At 45.0% G+C, this 21,034-nt stretch overlaps 1 protein-coding gene across 2 annotated transcripts in view; it reads right to left on the bottom strand.

Moving 5' to 3' along the window:
- Positions 1-21,034, bottom strand: part of LOC136579015 (serpin B6-like) — a 50,279-nt gene that overhangs the window by 5,131 nt on the left and 24,114 nt on the right. Inside the window, exons 4-7 of one of the 2 annotated variants that reach the window (XM_066579258.1) lie at positions 20,855-20,972; positions 17,378-17,520; positions 13,899-14,066; positions 2,418-4,553 (exon numbers count right to left, since the gene is read on the bottom strand). In XM_066579258.1, the coding sequence (XP_066435355.1) occupies positions 4,149-4,553; positions 13,899-14,066; positions 17,378-17,520; positions 20,855-20,972 (834 nt within the window). In that variant the 3' untranslated portion in view covers positions 2,418-4,148. Of the gene's footprint in view, positions 1-2,417; positions 4,554-13,898; positions 14,067-17,377; positions 17,521-20,854; positions 20,973-21,034 lie in introns of those variants that run through there. The other variant, XM_066579260.1, reaches the window with a different exon arrangement.

Genomic DNA, 21,034 nt, shown 5'->3' with positions numbered 1-21,034 from the left:
TCTGGCACAGAGGCCCTAATTAAAAAAAAAAAAAAGGTATAGGCAAAGCCAAACCCTAAAGACCATAGGTTAAAAAAAAAACAAAAACACACAAAAGCAAAAAAAGACCAAAAATCACAAAAGGCCACAGGGCTAAGAACTCAAAAGTCACAAAGGCTATAGGCAAAGTCATAAAAGATATTTAGGGAATAAGGCAGAGGCCACAGCAGGCCGTTGGGCAATCAGCAGAGCCGTAAGGCTATAGGCAAAGCCATAAAAGGCCATCAGGCTATAGGCAGAGACAGTCTATTAGGCTATAGGCAGAGCCATCCTCAAAGTCATAATAGCCTTCAGTCTATAGACAGGGCCAAAAACCTATAAAAGGGTGTGTTAGGGATATTCCAGGGACCCCTATGATATGTTGCCAGGCTCAAAATTAATAGTGAATGCAGGCCTGGAGAAGTCAAATCTAAAACAGACACGCGCACGTTGTTGTATTTCAAAAGAATTATGCCATCTATTCTACAAACAGAGTTTTATGGAGAGAGAAAGAGAGGCTTTTTGCCAAAGCTTAGAAAGGGTTATTTCTCACAGATAGCAAGTGTAGTCATGAGAAACAGACATTTCATTGAAAAAACAGACAAACAATACATTTTCTCACTAAACTTAAGACATAACAATAGGCTAAAGGGCATGAGATGCTGACAGGAGACAATATTTCAGTTTGCAAAGAAAATTATGCTGATGCTTATAAGATGGCTGACTGGAGACAAGATGAACAGTTAAAACCAGAATCTTAACAAGGGCTATAAGCAAAGCCCTTATGGTTTTCAAGGCAGATCCAAAAGGCAAAGCCCATAGGCCCCAAGCAAAGACCATATAGATCCTTGGTCTGATTGAGTGCACATATAGCCATCCCCTTAAAGGTTTCATTCAATCCTTTATGCAGGGTAGTTCTACTCACTGGACTGGCTGGAGATCCTCTTGGAAAGCACTCATTCCTCCTCCCAGCTCCAATCAGTGACCATACAACACACCGCCCGGAGCAATACACACCTGAATTTTATCTAAAGATGAAAGCACCAGAAACCTCTGGGCCAGGTGCAACAACCCAGGGAGTACCCCACCACCACCGAAGGGTTCTCCCACAACTTCACATGTATCTCATGGAGGTAGAGAAAGGAACTTGCCTCCATAACCTCCAGAGACAGGGGAGCCCAGCATCTGCTGCAGGAGACCAGAGGATGAATCCAGGCTCACCCAGTGGCTCCTTGTAGAGACTTACACAGGGCCAGGTAACCTCTCATGCCATAAAGTTTGGGAGCGTGGCCCTTCAGTCCACCATCTTTAAAGGAGATGTCCCGAGGCAGCAAGTGGGTCTATACACTTCTGTATGGCCATAATAATGCACTTTGTAATATACATTGTGCATTAATTATGAGCCATACAGAAGTTATAAAAAGTTTTTTACTTACCTGCTCCGTTGCTAGCGTCCTCGTTCCCATGGAGCCGACTAATTTTTGGCCTCCGATGGCCAAATTAGCCGCGCTTGCGCAGTCCGGGTCTTCAGCAGTCTTCTATGGAGCCGCTCGTGCCAGAGAGCGGCTCCGTGTAGCTCCGCCCCGTCACGTGCCGATTCCAGCCAATCAGGAGGCTGGAATCGGCAGTGGACCGCACAGAAGAGCTGCGGTCCACGGAGGCAGAGGATCCCGGCGGCCATCTTCAGAAGGTGAGTATGAAGACGCCGGACCGCCGGGATTCAGGTAAGCGCTGTGCGGGTGGTTTTTTTAACCCCTGCATCGGGGTTGTCTCGCGCCGAACGGGGGGGGGGGTTTAAAAAAGAAAAAACCCGTTTCGGCGCGGGACATCTCCTTTAAGGGAGATCCAGATGGGGGCGGATTTGCCATGGAATATCTGTGCAGACCCTTTGTGGCATTTACAGTAGCAGAAAAGTGGATGAGATTTTGAAAGTCATCCACAAGCTGCGGAAATGATCCATGAGGAAACTGACATGCGGTGCAGAATTACATTCCCATAGTAAATCAATTTGATTGCCTTTTTTGCTGCAAAATTCAATTCTCTTCAATTAGCTGGTGAATTCCTCACAGGACCACACAATTTAATCCAATTCTAAATCCACAGCAAATGGCGCGGGTTTGGAAGCAGGCTTTCCCCTGCAGAAATTCTGCTGCAAAAATCAGTCCTGCGTGAACCAAGCCTTAGAGATCTGGAAGAACCCTTGAAATAGAGGCCGCAGCTACCTCAGCATTCTCCAACCTGTCTTATGGCACTGGGGAGGTGAAGGGGGTTTCTGTCTTTAGAGAGGTCTGGGAGGGTCCGGTTTCCTGTCTGGATGGGAGGTGGTCTCACTGGTGCCGTTATGGGTGTAAGGAAAAAATAAATGAATAAAAAAAAAAAAAAAAGAATAACTGGACAAATTATGCTATATAGGACAATTTATTATGGCATTTCACTGTTATACATGTATAACAGCACATCACCTATGTTAACAAAATTTAAAAAGTCATTACAAGTTAAATTGTATCATAGGAATAGAAAGACAGTTGCAGAAGTAGTGCAAGCATTCATAAAAAAATACAAAAGTATATATTTTGGAAATTGTAAAAACGGACCTGACAGGCATACAGATAGTCCCCTACTTGCGAACAGGTTCCTTGCCAGGAGCCTGTTCGCAAGTATATTTGTTCCTATGTCCTAACAAATGCTTCTATGGAGGGGATTGCGGGTGGATCCTGCTCCATACGTCGCGTGCAGGCTGTTCTTACAGCCAGTACCTGGCAGCAGCAGTTCCGACAAGCCGCGCCGCTCATCGGGACTGTTAACACCTTAAATGCCGCTGTCAGAGTAGACAGCGGTATTTAAAGAGTTAACAGTTCCCACGAGCAGCGTTGCTTGTCGGAACTGCTGCCGCCGGGTGTCCGCTGTAAGAAACAGCCGGCACCGACGTTCAGGGGTCCCCTACAGTGTCCCGCAATAAGATCGCACGGCTTGAGAGGTGCCCTGCATAGGCAACCCTGGGGCCTTTCCGAAGGCTTCCAGCTGCCTAGCCACCACACAGCGTCCCGCGATCTTACCGGACAGGCTTGATAGAAGCCTGTCCGGTGCCTGCACAGTATGATGTAATGCTATAGCATTACATCATACTGTGCAGGACAGATTGTTCGTATTTGCGTAGTTTGTAACTCGAACGTTCGCAAGTAGGGGACTATCTGTATATGTGTAAGGCCAACTGTAATAAAACTATTCTACCATTAACAGGTCTATTCAAAATATTCAAGAGTCCAGACACCATAATGAATCCCTCATTATCTTATGACACTTTATCATCATTGGGATGGTAGGACCCATACAACAGCCAAGACTATCAGTTGAGAAAGTAAGACATATCATGACTTAATTAACAGTAGGAACGCCTCTCTGGTCATTGATGTCCTACAAATTGAGCCCCATTCAGAAGACCTATATTGTATGGTCCAGTAGAACAGTGGGAGGTCCAGGTCGTCCATAAAGAATATAGCCTGGTAAATATGGGTACAATGTGACATATAAGCTCTAAGGGTGCTTTAGATGAAACAATCATGTAAAAAAAAACATTGTACAAACAAGCCAAAATGAATGATAATCGTTTAGTCTAAATGACTAATAAGAATCATTCCCCATTCATTTAATGCAGGCATAAGAAACATTGTTAGCTCGTTCACTTTAAATCAGCGATCCTTCAGCATCTCTCATTTACTTATTCAAGGACTGAATGATTTTTGTCTGAACGAACCAATGACATATTTGGCCATCTCATTAAATTGCACAATTGCCGTCACTGCGATGTCACCGCTAACTCGTTCACAAACGAGAGTCGGCCCGTCTAAAAGGACCCCAAGTGTGAGTAAAAATACATGCTTTATCCTACAAAGCTGAAAAATAACACATTTGTGAGATTTAAAAATAATAATAAAAAAATTATATAATATATATAATAAGGCATTAGAAGAGATTAAGTGTACCATAAAATAGAAGGCATATCGTACGTTAATGCATGTAGGTGGTGTATGAAGAGCGAATGCCGATGAAAGTCATGTGAATGACAGATTGGTGTAACTTGTAATGTAGGCGGAGTGCCTCTTAATATTGTTTTTCTTTAACCCCATTTCTCAGGGTGCAGAAAATCTACCACTAAACAAAATGCTGTGGCTTTGTTTATGAGTGATGAAAAACAGAAAAGGATGGTCACACATAATGGTTGGCACAATCATTGCACAGCGGAGCATCATGATGCCCGCAGTGGCCGCGGCAGCCTCTGTACCCTCCTCGTTCACTTCCACAAAAGCCTTGTGCACCACTTTAGACAGAACGAGCTCATTATTACTAGACATTCCCGAGAAATTACATTTGCCTTGGTCGAAGGCATCAAGCATTCCCATGTTACTAAGTATACTTTTCAGGTCATAATTGTCTTCTAGCTTAAATTTTGGCAAATGCAACTCCATTTCGGTAATGTCCATTCTTTCAGGATCTGTCCATTCCAAAAATTTGCAATATGTTAACTCACTTTCAAGCTGAAAAGAAGAGAACATTATATTACAAAGGGTTCTCGGCAATTCAGTAACGATGTATGTGGAAGGTCAGCATGCTGAGCGAGGGGCTCAGGACAAAGAGCGCAGGACCACCGAAGCTACAGACAGTTCAAAGCAGAACAGGGGGAGATTACGGATAGAGTATCATACTGGTTATACACATAGGGGTCACTGGTTCAGCCAAGAGGCATCTCCCGCGTCCCCCCACACATACAGGCTCCGATCAGGAGAGGAGAACTACACTCCTGCCAGACACTCTGGCGGTATCTCTGGAAATTCCTGAGGAGAAAGTCAGCATGTCTAATTGTAATCTTTCATTGGCAAATGTTAGGAAAATGTAAGCTGCGCCCAGAAACATTGCTAGCACTTCCTAAAAACAGCAATAACCATTATTTACAAAAAAAGTTACAAAGTATAAAAGCAGTAAACACAACAAATATCTACTAGCAATGGAAAACATAACAGGACGGTGCCTATATACAGCTCTGTTCACATCTACGCTGCGGTTTCTCCTAGAAACCACCATACAGCTCCATACCTGATGCCAGCGGCACCAAATTGGACCCCACAAACTTAATGGGGATTGTCAGGTTCCATTACGGTGCATGGCATGTATCATCGATTCGACCATCCAACTTTACTCATCCCAATAATGTGCCCCCTCTCAGACGCTGGTAACAGGGTGAAATCTCTTCTCTGCATCGTAGAGGCGTCTAGTGGTCAACAAGCTCTACACAAGCTGAAGAGGCCACTACACACAAGGAGCCTCCGAGAGCCTCTTATAGGCCAAGGAAGGGGGGGGGGGGGGGAGAGAACCACTTTTAGGGCCTCAGCTGGCAAGACCGTTCATCTAAGCATGCCGCAACCCTCATCTGCATATCTGCTGAGATGTAACTGTGTGCTGAGTTTTGCAGCAAAGTGACAACTTCTAGGTGCTTGATATTTCTTTCTGATAATAAGTGCACATTTACCATGACAGTATATAAGAAAACTAGATGAGATGCTATACCCGGCCTCACCCAAGTTAATTTGTTACAGGGGTTTGTGTTTGCACGGAAAATTTTATGAAGTTACTTTAGAGTAACCGAGGAATAATATATGTAAACTCATAGAGGATTGTTAGATTCTCCTCAGGCTGCATGTACCGATCTCCACTGCAGAATGTGCCACCCCTCCCACTCTCCTCATTTAGGACCTGAATTTCACGCTTGTACGACACCGAGAAGTTACATTACATAAGGGTGCACCTACTTTTGCACTTAGCATTGAATAATCGAGCTGTGACCCCTTTTACTTTTCCCATTTAGGACCTAAAGAATGGCTGTACCAAATGTCATGTTTGCACAACATCGAGAAGTTAGAGAATTAGATTAGGTACATTACACAGGGGTGCTAATACTTTTGCACTTAGCAATAAATTTTCAAGCTGTGACCCCTTTACCTTTTCTATTTAGAACCTAAAGAATAGTTGTGCCAAATTTCATGTTTGTACGACACCAGGAAGTTACATTACATAGGGGTGCCAACACTTTTGCACTTAGCATTAAAGTTTTGAGTTGTGACCACTTTACTTTTCCTATTTAGCACCTAAGGAATGATCACCCCAAATTTCATGTTTGTACGACATCGGGAAGTTAGAGAAATAGTGGTGAGTCAGTCAGGGCTTATATTAAATAAAAAATATATACACACAGTGGGGGAAAAAAAAGTATTTAGTCAGATACCAATTGTACAAGTTCTCCCACTTATAAAGATGAGAGGCCTGTAATTGACATCATAGGCAGACCTCAACTATGAGAGACAACATGAGAAAATACAAACAGAAAAATCACATTGCCTGATTTTTAACGAATTAGCAAATTATGGTGGAAAATAAGTATTTGGTCAATAACAAAAGTTCATCTCAATACTTTGTTATATATCCTTTATTGGCAATGACAGAGGTCAAAACGGTTTCTATAAGTCCTCATAAGGTTGGCACACACCGTTGCTGGTATGTTGGCCCATTCCTCCATGCAGATCTCCTCAAGAGCAGTGATGTTTTGTGGCTGTCGCTGGGCAACACAGACTTTCAACTCCCTCCAAAGGTTTTCTATAGGCTTGAGATATGGAGACTGGCTAGGCCACTCCAGGACCTTGAAATGCTTCTTACGAAGGCACTCTTTCATTGCCCTGTCGGTGTGCTTGGGATCATTGTCATGCTGAAAGACCCAGCCACGTTTCATCTTCAGTGCCCTTGCTGATGGAAGGAGGTAAAATCTCACGATACATGGCCCCATTCATTCTTTCATGTATACGGATCAGTCGTCCTGGTCCCTTTGCAGAGAAACAGTCCCAAAGCATGGTGCTGCCACTCCCATGCTTCACAGTAGGTATGGTGTTCTTTGGATGCACATTTAATTTGAAAACAGTCTCTCACCTTCGGTCACTGTCAGTAGTTCCATAAAGATAGAATGCCAGTATGCAGTGAGGAATACTTGCGTCCTGCCACTCGGTCCCGGTGGTTACACTGAAACGAATAGTATGGAGGAGAAAGAGACGTCTTCCAAGTATAAACCGTAACAGCTTTATTTAGTTTTTAGTGCCAAAACAGTTCTACTTTGGTTTCATCTGACCATATGACATTCTCCCAATACTCTTCTAGATCATCCAAATGCTCTCTAACAAACTTCAGTCGGCCCCGGACATGTACTGGCTTAAGCAGGGGGACACGTGTGGCATTGCAGGATCTGAGTTCCTGGCGGCGTAGTGTGTTACTGATGGTAGCCTTAGTTACGTTGGTCCCAGCTCTCTGCAGGTCATTCACTAGGTTCTTCCGTTCGGTTCTGGGATTTTTGCTCACCGTTCTTGTTATCATTTTGACCCCACAGGGTGAGATCTTGCGTGGAGCCCCAGATCGAGGGAGATTATCAGTGGTCTTGTATCTCTTCCATTCTCTAATTATTGCTCCCACAGTTGATTTCTTCACACCAAGCTGCTTGCCTATTGCAGATTCAATCTTCCCAGTCTGGTGCAGGGCTACAATTTTGTTTCTGGTGTCCTTCGACAGCTCTGTGGCCTTCCCCATAGTGGAGTTTGGAGTGTGACTGCTTGAGGTTGTGGACCGGTGCCTTTTATACTGATAACGAGTTCAAACAGGTGCCATTACTACAGGTAATGAGTGGAGGACAGAGGAGCCTCTTAAAGGAGAAGTTACAGGTCTGTGAGACCCAGAAATCTTGCTTGTTTGGAGGTGACCAAATACTTATTTTCCACCATAATTTGCAAATAAATTAGTTAAAAATCAGACAATGTGATTTTCTGGATGTGTTTTCTCATGTTGTCTCTCATAGTTGAGGTCTACCTATGATGTCAATTACAGGCCTCTTATCTTTTTAAGTGAGAGAACTTGTACAATTGGTATCTGACTAAATACTTTTTTCTCCACAATATATATAATGTATGTATGTATGTATGTATGTATGTATGTATGTATGTATGCATGCATGCACAAACACACGTATACATATATACACACATACACTAATGCACCGGCAGCTTTAAATTCAACTCATCTTGCGAAAAGCTATGCTAAAACCTTGTCGAGAGGAAAAAAAAAGGAGGCAGTTAGGTCTTAACCCCTTAGTGACCAAGCCTGTTTGCGCCTTGAAGGGGTTGTCTCGTGCCAGCAAGTGGGGTCATACACGTCTGTATGGCCATATTAATGCACTTTGTAATATACATCGTGCATTAAATATGAGCCATACAGAAGTTATTCACTTACCTGCTCCGTTGCTAGCGTCCCCGTCGCCATGGATCCGTCTAAATTCGCTGTCTTCTGGCGTTTTTAGACGCGCTTGCGCAGTCCGGTCTTCTGCCTTGTGAATGGGGCCGCTCGTGCCGGAGAGCTGGTCATCGTAGCTCCGCCCCGTCACGTGTGCCGATTCCAGACAATCAGGAGGCTGGAATCGGCAATGGACCGCACAGAGCCCACGGTGCACCATGGGAGAAGACCCGCGGTGCATCGTGGGTGAAGATCCCGGCAGCCATCTTGGAGAAGGAAGAAAGAAGTCGTCGCAGAGCGGGGATTCGGGTAAGTAATATATATATATTTTTTTTAACCCATCCTTTGGGTTTGTCTCGCGCCGAACGGGGGGCCTATTGGAAAAAAAAAAACAAAACCCGTTTCGGCGCGAGACAACCCCTTTAATGACCAGGCCAAATTTTGCAAATCTGACACGTGTCACTTTAGCATGGAAAAACACCAGAAAGGTTTTGCATATCCAAGCGATTCTGACATTGTTTTTTCGCCACATGTTGTACTTCATCTAGGCAGAAAAAAAGACCGATAGAATTTGTGTTTATTTATTAAAAGCGCCAAAATTGGGAAAATTTTGAAAAAAAATCTTCATTTTTTCACATTTCCAACTGCAATATCTCAAATATGTGCAAACATAATATAGAAATTTTTGTTAAGATATATATTTCCATCCGTTTATTTTTGGCGCACATTGGAAAAACTTTAGTTTTTTTTTAACCATTTAGGAGACGTATAAATTTAACATTACTTTTCAGCATTTTGAGGAACACTTTGTTTTCCTACACCAAACCAAGATTGGAAAGGCTCATAGGAGTCAAAATGATAGATACCCCCACAAATTACCCCATTTTAAAAACTACACCCCTTAACGTATTCACTGAGTATTTTAACCCCACAGTTTTGTTTTTTTTAGGAGTCAATGCAATTTAGAAGAGAAAAACTAAAATTTCATATTTTTGCAAATATGTCATTTTAAAGACAGGACTTTTTTCTATAGTACACATGAAAATTAGGATTTGCACCCCAGAATGGATACCCCTGTTTGTCCCGTGCTCAGATACATACCCATTGTGGCCCTAATCTTACGTCTGGATGCACAATGGGACCCAAAATGAAAGGAGCAACCGGTGGCTTTCGGAACAGAAATTTTGCTTGAAGGAGATTTAGGCCCTTTTGCACACTTGTAGAGCCGTTGAGTGACCAAAACGATGGAGAACGCCCACAAATGACCCCATTTTGAAAAGTAGACCCCTTAACGAATTTATCTAGGGGTACGATGACTTTTTTGACTTCACAGTTTTTGAATGAATCTAAGCCAAGCCGAAGGAAAAAATTATGATTTTCATTTTTTTGGCAATTGTGTCAATTTAAAAACAGGTTTTTTTTGTACAGTGTACATAGGAATGAAGACGTTCACCCCAAAATGGATCCCCCCGTTTGTCCCGTGTTTAGAAACATACCCATTGTGGCCCTAATCTACTTAAAGGAAACATAGCTAGGCCTATAATGGAAGGAGCACCCGTTGGATTTCAGGGTACAACGGAATAAATTCCAGTCCCCATTGCCCACTTGTAGAGCCATTGAGCGGCCAAAACGATAGAGAACCCCCACAAATGACCCCATTTTGAAAACTAGACCCCTTAACAAATTCATCTAGGGGTGTACTGCGTATTTTGACCCCACAACATTTGAATGAATCTAAGCAAAGCAAAAAGGAAAAAAATTACGATTTTCATTTTTTTGGCAATTTTGTCAATTTAAAAACTGTTTTTTTTGTACAGTGTACATAGGAATGAAGACGGTCACCCCAAAATGGATACCCCCGTTTGTCCCGTGTTCAGAAACATACCCCTTATGGCCCTAATCTACTTACAGGACACATGGCTAGGCCCATAATGGAGGGAATGCCCACTGGATTTCAGGGCAGAAATGAATAAATTCCAGACCCCATTGCCCACTTATATGGAAAAAAAAATTGACTTCCTAAAAATAATCCCCCCCCCCACCCCACCCCCATTTTTTGGCATTCCCTAAATATTACATAAAACGCAGTTTATGTTATTACCTTTATGTCCGAAGACAGGGGTAATTACGGAGGCTGGTTGGGTTGGGCACATGGGGCAAGAAAACCGGGTATCCCCCCTCCGCTCATGTATTTTGGGGGGTATTTCGTGACCTCAGCGGCGGGGATGGGGTGTAAAAAGTGGCGCTCTGTGAGGCTTTGTAATCTTGCTGCGGTGCAGCGGTCTCACAGAGAAGGCGCTCAACAAGCTGCTCCTGGAACTGCAGGAAGGCGAGCGTTCCCGGGGCTTCTTGTAAATTACGGATTACAGGTAGCGGTCTGAATAACGCCGGGCTCACGTAGCCGTAGGCGGAATCTGCTTGCGGAGGCCCGCAGCGGATTCCAGCTGTGAGCCCGGCTGTGACCCTGCGTACGGCAGCGTAATGTACTGCGCATAACTGCCTACTCACACAGGCGGTTATGCGCAGTACTTTTTTTTTGGTTTGCATTTCCCGTGCCGTCGCTTAGCGATGACCCGGGTACCCGTAGCTCATACACAATGTATTTGCACATGGGCTGCGAGTATATCCGCCGTCATAGAGCACAATGGGCTCTAGGTCGCGGATATCCGCGGTAAAATATAGCATGCCGTGTTCTGTTTCTGCGAGTGGATTCCGTAATTCCGACCTGCTAATTGGGGGGAATTGTGTGATCCAATGCATGTCATTGATCCGTGGATTACCGCTGATCAAGCGCATGCAGAACCCGTAATTCCTCTCCGGTCATGTGTGACCGGCTTATGTTATATCGCTATTTTATCACGTGACCGGGGACCGCTCAGTGAGGCCACCGGTCACTGCTCCAAGCACTCAGCGACCGTTGGTCGCTGGGAGCAAGGAGATTTAAAATTTCCTGGGCTCCCCGGCTCCTGCGAATGTGTCTGGCATTTTGCCGGCGGGCGCATGCACAGCAGCCGGAAGGGTCCATGGAGGATAATCGCATCTGGATTCAAATGCGGAAGCCTCCGAGAAGATGTTTCATCTCCCCCCACCGATCGCATCGGTGAGGGGAGATGAAACTGCCACTTTTTAAAGAACTTTTACGTGATCGCCTTTATCCATTGGATAATGGCGATCACGTGACCAGTAACCGCATACCGCGGCTCCCCGTGACATCTCCAGGCTCTTGGCTACCTTTGGTAGCCAGGAGCAGGGAGATTTTACATTTCTTGGGCAATATTTCACTTTTGCGCATGTGTCCGCCATCATGCTGACGGGCGCATGCGCCGAAGCTGGGGTAAGGTCCACGTATCAACATCCCACCAGGGAACAAATCTGGGACCTTGGGTACGTAATTTCACCCCCCCCCTTACGGATCCGATCCATAAGGGGAGATGAAACGGTAAATTTTTAAACTTTTTTTTAACTTTTAACTTTTTTTTTTTTTTTGACTTTTTAACTTTATATGATCACCGTTATCCGATGGATAACGGTGATCATATGACTGGAAACCACATACAGCGGTCCCCAGTCATATCTCCCTGCACTCGGCTAACTGTGACAGCCAGGTGCAGGGAGATTTTGAATTTGCCGGGCTCGCCGGCCTTCTGCGCATGCGCGCCACATCGGCACATCGCAGAAGCCAGCGGGGGGTCCCGACATCGGCGGACCTGAGGAGTATTTTCACCTCCCCTCATGGATCCGATCCATGAGGGGAGGTGAAACTTTTCTTTTTTTTTAATTATTTTTTTATACACTTTTTTTTCACTTTTCCGCGATCGTCGTTATCCATTGGATAACGACGATCACGGTACCGGGGACCGCTCACCGCGGTCCCCGCTGACATCTCCTGCCTCCCGGCTACCTACAGGAGCAGGGAGCCAGGAGATTTTAAGTCTCCCGCGCCGCCGGGCCTTCTGCGCATGCAGCTGACGTAATGCCGCCTGGCGCGCATGCGCAGAAGGACGGCTACAGCGCCCGGAGCATCGGGACAGCGGGGAGTCGTGCGGCGGACCTCGGTGAGTAATTTCAGCTGCTCCGATGGATCCGATCCATCAGAGCAGCTGAATATGTTACCTTTTTTGCAGTTTTATTTACTTTTTTTGCGATCGGCGCTATCCATTGGATAGCGCCGATCGCAATGCCTGGGGGGGGTCTGAACAGCCCAGGATGACAGCTCCATGCTGTCAGCTACCTGCGGACACCGACAGCATGGAGCTGTCACGTCCATAGCCCATGTGGCTTTATTCTCTGCAGGACACGTTTTTACGTCCTCAGAGAATAAAGCCCACTTCGGGAGGACGTAAAAAGGCTATGGCTCGGTCGTTAAGGGGTTAAAGTGATTGTAGCCTTAAGCCACATTCAGACAGCCGTATGAGAGCTGCGCCCAAGATTCTCAGGTGCAAATTGGGAAGAGCTGAGGATATGCTGTCTTAATAGCAAGTATGGCATTTAAGTGGTTAAGGGGAAGGGGTGTTCAAGGACCCCATCTGTGATGCATGCCATGCATAATAGGTATTGCCACGTTTTTAAAATCACTTGAACTATAAAAATATATTTATCCTGCGCAGTGAACAATGTAAAGAATCCCCACAAAAAAGTCAGAGTTGCTGCTTTTTGTTCATCCACCTGCAATGTAAAGTGGGAAAGAAATAAATAAATGGCAGGTTCGCCAAAATAATATTATTGGAAACAAGACCTCACAGAGCGGAGCGAACAGCATAAAAGTTAGAATGAAAGATGGACAAGTTGCATTCACTCCAAAATCCCATAGAAAACTTGGCAATTTGCCTTCCTCTGAATCAACACGCAGGAGGTTAGACTGAACTGGATGTGCAGATATAGGACCCAGCAGCACTCACTCCTCTATTTCAGCCCAGCCAGGGTGGAACTGGACGGACGTTTATCTCTTTTCAGACTTACAGTTACTATGACCAGCCAGGAATAGGGAGGAACTTAAGACTTTCTGATTCAGTATGGATTTCAGCGTTTCCATCGTTAATTTCACGTTAAAAACTGGCGTTCTACAATCCCATATCAGACCGGCTCTGTGAACATAACCAGCTCCATATCCCTGTCTGATCAGATAACATGCAGCAAACACAACCCCTGTGGATACAGATACAGTAATAATTCTAGCAGGAGCTCCTCTGTATGCTGATATCACCAGTAAGATCACAGAGAACGACCCTCCCTTTGTGACTTCCGGACAGACATATCCATAGCTAGGTGCGCCCAGAATTACCATTTGCTTAGTAAGAAAAATATCAGGAAGTTCTGATGATGAAAGAAGCCAATATCAGAATGTGAATAAAGAACTTAGCAGAAGGGGAAACTATCCCCAGATAAGAGTATGAATAGGAATAGTTGTTAGTTACAATATAATAACCTCTAATTACCTCCTACAGCCGAGAACCGCAGAGGAAGAACTTCACCCTGAACTCTCAGCCGCACCAATGCCGTCGGTACAGGAGCAATAGAACCATAAAGCTCAGAAGAGCAGATATATAATGCACAGGGTATCTTACCTTCTCCAGTCCAGTGCTTCCATCCGCAATATCATCAGGGAGCATTATGATCATACTCAATTCATTATTAACATATGGTAGCTCAATAACTTTGGTGAACAGTTCCCCAACATAAGTCATTGGATATTTGGCCTTCTTGTACATCATCTGCACTGGTTTGGTTTCATTCTGAACAAGAGAACACATTTTGTTTAGCACTCAAATAATTGTCTATACAATAACGGATGGATGTAACAAAATACTATTAAAAGGGGTTGTCCAGCTTTATCCTATAGACCAGGGGTGGGCAATTAATTTTCCCATGGGGCCACATGAGAAATTGGAATGGTTTTAGAGGGCCAGACCAACATACGAAGGCTCCATGCACATTGCCTTAATGGGGCCGTATTCCAGCCGCCCGATTTGCGGCCAGAATACGGCCGCCATTGAAAATGAATGGCGCTGTAATACGGCGCGATGAACACCCGGTGTTTCACCCCGTTTTACGGCGCGGCCCCCGTGTCTGCCAATGGAGAGGGGAGCGGTAAGGAGCACTCCCATCTCCACTCAGAAGTTACAGTGGCATCACTTAGGGCTCATGTCCACGGGGAAAAGAAGAATTAAAATCCGCAGCGGATTTTAGCTCTTCTCCTGCCCGCGGATCCGCACCCCATAGGGATGCATTGACCACCCGCGGGTAGATAAATACCCGCGGATCGTTAATAAAAGTGATTTTAAAAAAAATGGAGCATGAAAAAATCTGGACCATGCTCCATTTTCATGCGGGTCTCCCGCGGGGACGGCTCCCGCGGGCTTCTATTGAAGCCTATGGAAGCCGTCCGGATCCGCGGGACACAAAAATCACATTTTACTTACCCGCTCCGGTTCTTCTCTTCGGCGCCGCGCCATCCTCTCTCAGCCGCGGCCGGATCTTTTTGCTTCGGTCCGGCGCATGCGCGGGGCACGCCACCGACGTCATCGTGCACATCCGCCGAGCCGAAGAATGAAGATCCGGCCGCGAAGAGAGAAGATGACGCCGCCGCGAAGAGAAGAAACGGAGCGGATGGGAGGTGAGTTTATTGTCATTTATTTGTATTTTCAGCGCTCATGTCCGCGGGGCAGGAGGGACCCGCTGCAGATTCTACATGTAGAATCCGTAGCGGGCCCGATTTTCCCCGTGGACATGAAGCCTTAGTTTCGCTGCTTCCCGTTGCTGACACCGGACTCATTGGTGAGTCACCAGGACACTCTTTGCGGGCCGGTCCGAGCTATTCAGCGGGCCGGATGTGGCCCGCGGGCCGTGCTTTGCCCAGGTCTGCTATAGACGGTCCATCCTCAGGCTAGACCATCAGTAGTAGATCTGCAGGGGTCCAAAGTCCGGGGCCCCTGTGGATTGCTGTTCATTGGTCTGCTGTGCTACTGACCGCTGCATATGTCTGCTGGAAGCAGATCGTTCCGATCCCGTTGCAGTGGACCGGCTTGGCATTTCAAGCAAAGTTCCACTGAGGTGAATGGGAACACTGCATGTAATACCAAGTCAGGCCACTGCGGGGGGGGGGGGGGGGGGGGGGGACGGACACAACTATCCACTTCTGGCAGAAAGCCACCGTGATCAAGTAGTGCATCAGTGGAGCAACCAGCTGTTCACTGGGTGTCTCGGACTGCAGAACACCATCAATCTACTATTATATGCCCTATGCTGAGGGTAGGCCAACAATAGTTTAAAGCTGGACAACGACATTACGGCATTCAAATAAATGTATTAATACTACAAGACTATCAAGGGGTTTGTTGAAAAAGCTTTTAAAACATCTATTACCCTTAGGTACCTTTACATGGGGCGATCACCCAACTTCTTGCTGAAAATAGGGCACCGAGAAATAGTTTACTTGTTGGAGTTGACTGGTTTTTAGCATAACTAAAAAACAAGTGCCTCCTGTTTACTGTAATTTGAGGCGGGTGGCCGGAACGATTCCCAGTCGCTCCACTTCCATTCACAAAACGGCTGTCATTCCTAGGTAACGCACAGGAGTCAATGGGGCGGCTACCGGGCACTTATAGCATCGACAGCTGGCTCCTGTAAAAGGTACCTTATAGCCACCATCACATGAGCTTAAGTGCAGCAGCTTCTTGCAAAACAGGCCAACGCATGAATTATTTAATCTGGTCACACAAAAAAGGATCAGAACCACACCCTGCAGACTCACTTAGTCAACTTATTTTTTAGTAGGTCAGGAATCATATCCGGCAGGGTACAAGGGGGTTTGGTTTAGGGGATATGGTATGCCTCCTTGAAGAGGTGCATTTTTAGAGCTCACCTGACATTGTGAGAGTCAGGGATTTGGGCAGTGCATTCCAGAGGACTGGTGCTGCTCTGGAGAAGTCTTGGAGGCAGGAATGAGAGGTTGGAATTAAAGTGCCACCCAGTCTGATTTCATTAGCGAAGCGGAGGGTGCGGACTGGGCAGTGGGTTGGGATGAGGGAGGCAATGTAGAGCGGCAAGCTGCTGTGGAGAGCATTATGGATGAAGGTGGTGACTTTGAATTGTATTCTGTATTTGATAAGCAGCCAGGGCAGGGATTGGCACAAAGCAGATGCATCTGAGAAGCGGCTGGACAGGAAGAGGAGCCTGGCTGCTCCATTCAGGATGGTGGCCCAATTTATATAATTTACAGCTCCAATTGAAGTCAATGGGTTCATGGAAACAAAAAAAAAAAAACAAAAAAAAATCTATTGATCGCACCCATTGACTTGGATAGGCGATTCTGGTTCGCAAATTGCATCAAAATAGACACTCTGTGGTTTTTTTCTATTTACATGGATTAAGTCGCTACAATTTTTTATGCTATTTAGGCCACGCCCTGTTTTATGGAAGAACACCCTTTCATCAGACAAAGCAGAAAAAAAAATATAATAAACTAAACAAACGTTTCTATAAAACATAGTAGATGTGATGAAAAAGCATGGCTGACAACTTTCTGGTGTAATTTGGCGCCAGAAAACAGTCACATTTTGAATAGTAAATAAGCCCCCTAGACTTTAATGACTCGAGTCTTCTAAGTTTAAAACTCGGATGTTAAGATTGCCCTGTGAATTATATCTAATTGAAAATACAGCAGTGGGACAAACCATCGCTCCCTTCCCTATTACTGATATACAGCTTGCCAGGGTACCGATGGAGGGTAACACGCAAAGCCACGGGTGGTCCATCACTTAGGATGTGACCGATGCCGGAGCCAGCAGTGTACAATCTGCTGGCTCCAGCATCGTTCACAGCATCAGCGAGCCCGCAGGTACCTGGCCACTTACTATAGGGATTGAGCAGTGAGAACAGGACACGTAACAAGGAGCTGCAACAACTTGCATGGACATTATATATGGATAATGGGCTTTTGATAAAGGGTCTTTAGTAAATTCTTCTTTTCACATGATGGTCTCTGGATAGGAATTCATCGATTGGCAATAACCTTTTAAATCCAACATTCTACACTCAGTCATACCTTATTCAGTCTGAAGGGCATCTCACATGTGTGCTCTTTATTAAACTTGTTTGCCCAATTTCCTTTGAAGTAAATTGCATTGATGAGTACCAATCTGGTGAGGGAATCCACACTGTCACTGGGCAGCAGGTCCAGGATTTTACCTGAAATAAAGGTTGAAGGAGGACATTCATATATTCAGAGGATATTATCCAGAAAGTTTGGGGCATTTTTTGACACTTTTTTGGCACATCTGACAAAGAGGCATGGCTTCATAGAAAAGTGGGTGTGGCCTAAATGTGACATTGTGCACCAAAAATTGTGCCAGCTTTTTGCGTAAACTAAGCCAACTAATGGGTGGTATAAAGTTAGACTAGACAGCCCAAAGGTATAGCAAGTTTATCATCCAGCGGAGCCGCTATGATAGATCTGGCACATTTTAAGACTAAAGTTTGCACTGTCTGACTATTAGACGGTATTAGATCTGCCCCATTGTATGCTTGGAAAACTGGAATTATTCTTAAAAGTTAATTCTTTTTCCACGAATCCATCATGACAGCGCACACGGAGGTTACCCCAGCTCGTTGGGACAGGAAGAGGAGAGTTCTTAAGGCCACCTCCCACCATTCATCTCCAGTGACTTCAAATCACCACAACGGATACGTGGCCCAGTCTTTCATTGCTGCTGAGGAAACCAACATGGTTATGTTTACATGCACAATATATAGTACTTTACAAGGGCGGGAAAACTATGTGCTATCATGATGGACTCATGGAAAAGGAATTAACAGTAAGAATAATTCCAGCTTTACCATAGTGTCCATCCTGACAGCACATAGAGGGAATACCAGATCACCAAGATTTGGGGAGGGGGGGAATCTACTGCCTGGAGGACTTTCCGTCCAAAGGCCAGTTCCCTATCAGTATGGAGCGATAATGCTTAGAACATGTGTGGATGCTACACCACCTTGCAGCTTTACAAATGCTCTGTAGAGCTTCACCACCTTCAGCCCATGGGGAAGCGAGAGCCCTTGTAGAGTGGATTCTCGACCCCTCGGGGAGGCAGATCTCTGGCTTTATATGCTTCCTGAATTGATGCTTTAATCCATCCAGCGACGGTATCTTCAGACGCTGGTTTTTCCCTTATTCTGACATTTAAGGAATAAGCTATCTGATTTTTTCAAAGGTTTGCGAGACCTGTAAAAGGACAGGACTGCCCGCCTGACGTCTAAACTGCACAAGTGCCGTTCTTTGCCATTTTAAAAACCCTGTCAGAAGGAAGGCAGAATTATTCCCCGTTTCATGTGGAACGTTGATACCACTTTAGGAGAAAGAAATAAGTCTAGTCTCATGACTATCCTATCGTAAAGCACCTTTAAGTAGGACTCTACAGGATAATTCCCGTATCTCACCAATCCGCTCAGGGATTGTAATAACTACCAGCAAGGATAGTTTTTAAGCGATACTGAATGTATGGGTCTCAAAGAGAGGTTCACAGAGGCTGTAACACTAAACAATCTCGTAAGGTCCAGGCTGCTGAGATCTGGACCATCTGCTCTGCACCAGTTGTGGAATTTCCTCCAGACCCTGCATTCGGTGCCAGAGGATTGTCTGCGGGATTTAAGGAAAAAATTTCTGCATTTTGAATTTGTCTTTGATGCAAGAGGTCTATCTGGGCGTAACCCCATTGAGATGTTAATAGATCGAATATGTCTAATTTTAATATAACCGTTACTGGACAAAAAAAAGCAAAAATTCTATATTGGATCCCGGAGATACGGTCGTTCAGGGACAAAGACCATTACACAAGCCATCTTTTGGTAGGTTCATCTACCCGTTTGCCATTGCCTGCATTTTTCCCAAAAAAGTAGTTTTTTTTTTCCTGGCTAAAAGTGTGCGTCTGTGCTGCGGCATCTGCCAGCTTCAGATGGTTTCCTAGCTATGTGGGCCACATGCACATTGGGCGTGCCAACGTTGTGGCTGCTATAATGGTTTCTGGGAGATTAGATGCAGTCTCACATGATTTCATGGGGTCTTTCAGCTGGGCTCGAACAAGGTGGTCGCTTGTAAATCAATTCTAGACACTTCACTCCAAAGTTTTTAAAACTCTATGGAAGATAGCCAGCCCTTTACAAAGTTGCTCCTTTCTGCTTCAGCTGTTAGATTTAAAGTTTTGTCCTTGTACCTGTGACTCTAGTATCACAGATATCAGTTCTTCTAGCTGGATCTTTATATAGTATATAATATTTTTCCTTTTGTGTAAAGAACAAGAAAACTGCTGAGCAAACTTGAGATCTTCTGTTTACTAGACATGTGTTTTAATCCAGTTTAAGTTATAGTGCCACATCCCCTCAGGGTGCTCATATATACGGGTCCTTATTTGCTGAAGATTCCTTAGCTCTGCCCTGATTAGCCTTCCCCAAGCCTTGACTATGGAGTTTCATCCTGTAATAACATGATATAACATTGCCATTATACCAATCATATACTATGAGCTTCTGTTCCAGTGAACTACTCACAGTTTGTAGATTTCCCCTACTACCTCCATGCTGTTCCATAGCATTAGGAGGAGATGCAGAGCTTGAATTGCATAGGAAAAGCTCTCAGGGATTCAAATCTAGTGCCTTACTTTGAATTTGGCGTGCTAATGCCAAATTAAGTCATCGCAGACTGTGCGGCACGGCATCGCCACTCGGAGCCGGCCACCGTTAAACGCCAGGACCTAAGTGCTAGATGCAGAAGCATTTGCCATGGGTCCCACGGCCTCCTTACCGCCTGCAGTTTTTCCACTGCTGCTGCTCTCCTGAGCTGGCCGGATCCTGGACTCCTGTGGTGAGTAAAAAACTTTGTCCATCCTCCGGCACTGAGAACTCCCCTCTGTGTCCGTTGGGACAGGAAGAAACACTGGAGATGGATGGTGGGAGGTGGCCTTAAGAACTCTCCTTCCTGTTCCAACGAGCTTAGGAGGAGCAACCTCAATTTGTGCTGTCAGGATGACGCTATGGTAAATTGGCTTTTTTTTTCCCTCTTAAAAACACATAAAACAAGCACTACACACATACAACACATGCATATGTTAAAGTCATCCCATTATACAAAAAAAAATAAAGTATACAAAATGTTCACTTTCTCTTTAAAGCAAAAACAATGAAGTGAAGCTGGGGATGCAACGAGATTTTTGGCTGTGATCGGGGTTCGGTGGAAGAGTGAATCACAATTGGGTTTTGGTGCGAGTTGCAGGCGGCACAGGTTGGTTTTGTGATCTGTGGTTGCAACCTATAGGCTTCAATCTAAATGCGAGGTCACAGAGCCAACATGGCAGTTTTTGGTAAAGCAACTCATCGTGGCCAAAAGTTGCCATATAGCCCCAGCGTAAACCTCTATACTAGCATCTATGCTAGTGAAGGCATTCTCAACATAATAGTCAGAATACTGTGAGTGTCTCTTTAGCATTCTAGTTGGAGCTAATAAGACAGGTGTATAAAGTATTCTCAGCACCTTCTGTCTTCTGTTCCACCCAGCTGTTAATCTCCTTTCTGCAATCTTCTGGCTTTGTAGAAAAGTCCACGGACTTTAGGTCTGCATGGTAGTGTTTGAGAGTCGATCCCAGGAACTCCTGCAAAACACAAGAAGCATTTTAACTACTTCAGTCTGTTAGTTACTTTTACTAAGAGGATC

Source organism: Eleutherodactylus coqui, chromosome 9 (assembly GCF_035609145.1).
Source record: "Eleutherodactylus coqui strain aEleCoq1 chromosome 9, aEleCoq1.hap1, whole genome shotgun sequence".
In the NCBI taxonomy this organism is placed as follows: Eukaryota; Metazoa; Chordata; class Amphibia; order Anura; family Eleutherodactylidae; genus Eleutherodactylus; species Eleutherodactylus coqui.
The sequence above is the reverse complement of the archived record's forward strand: the minus strand, read 5'-3'. Positions and strand labels throughout refer to the sequence as shown.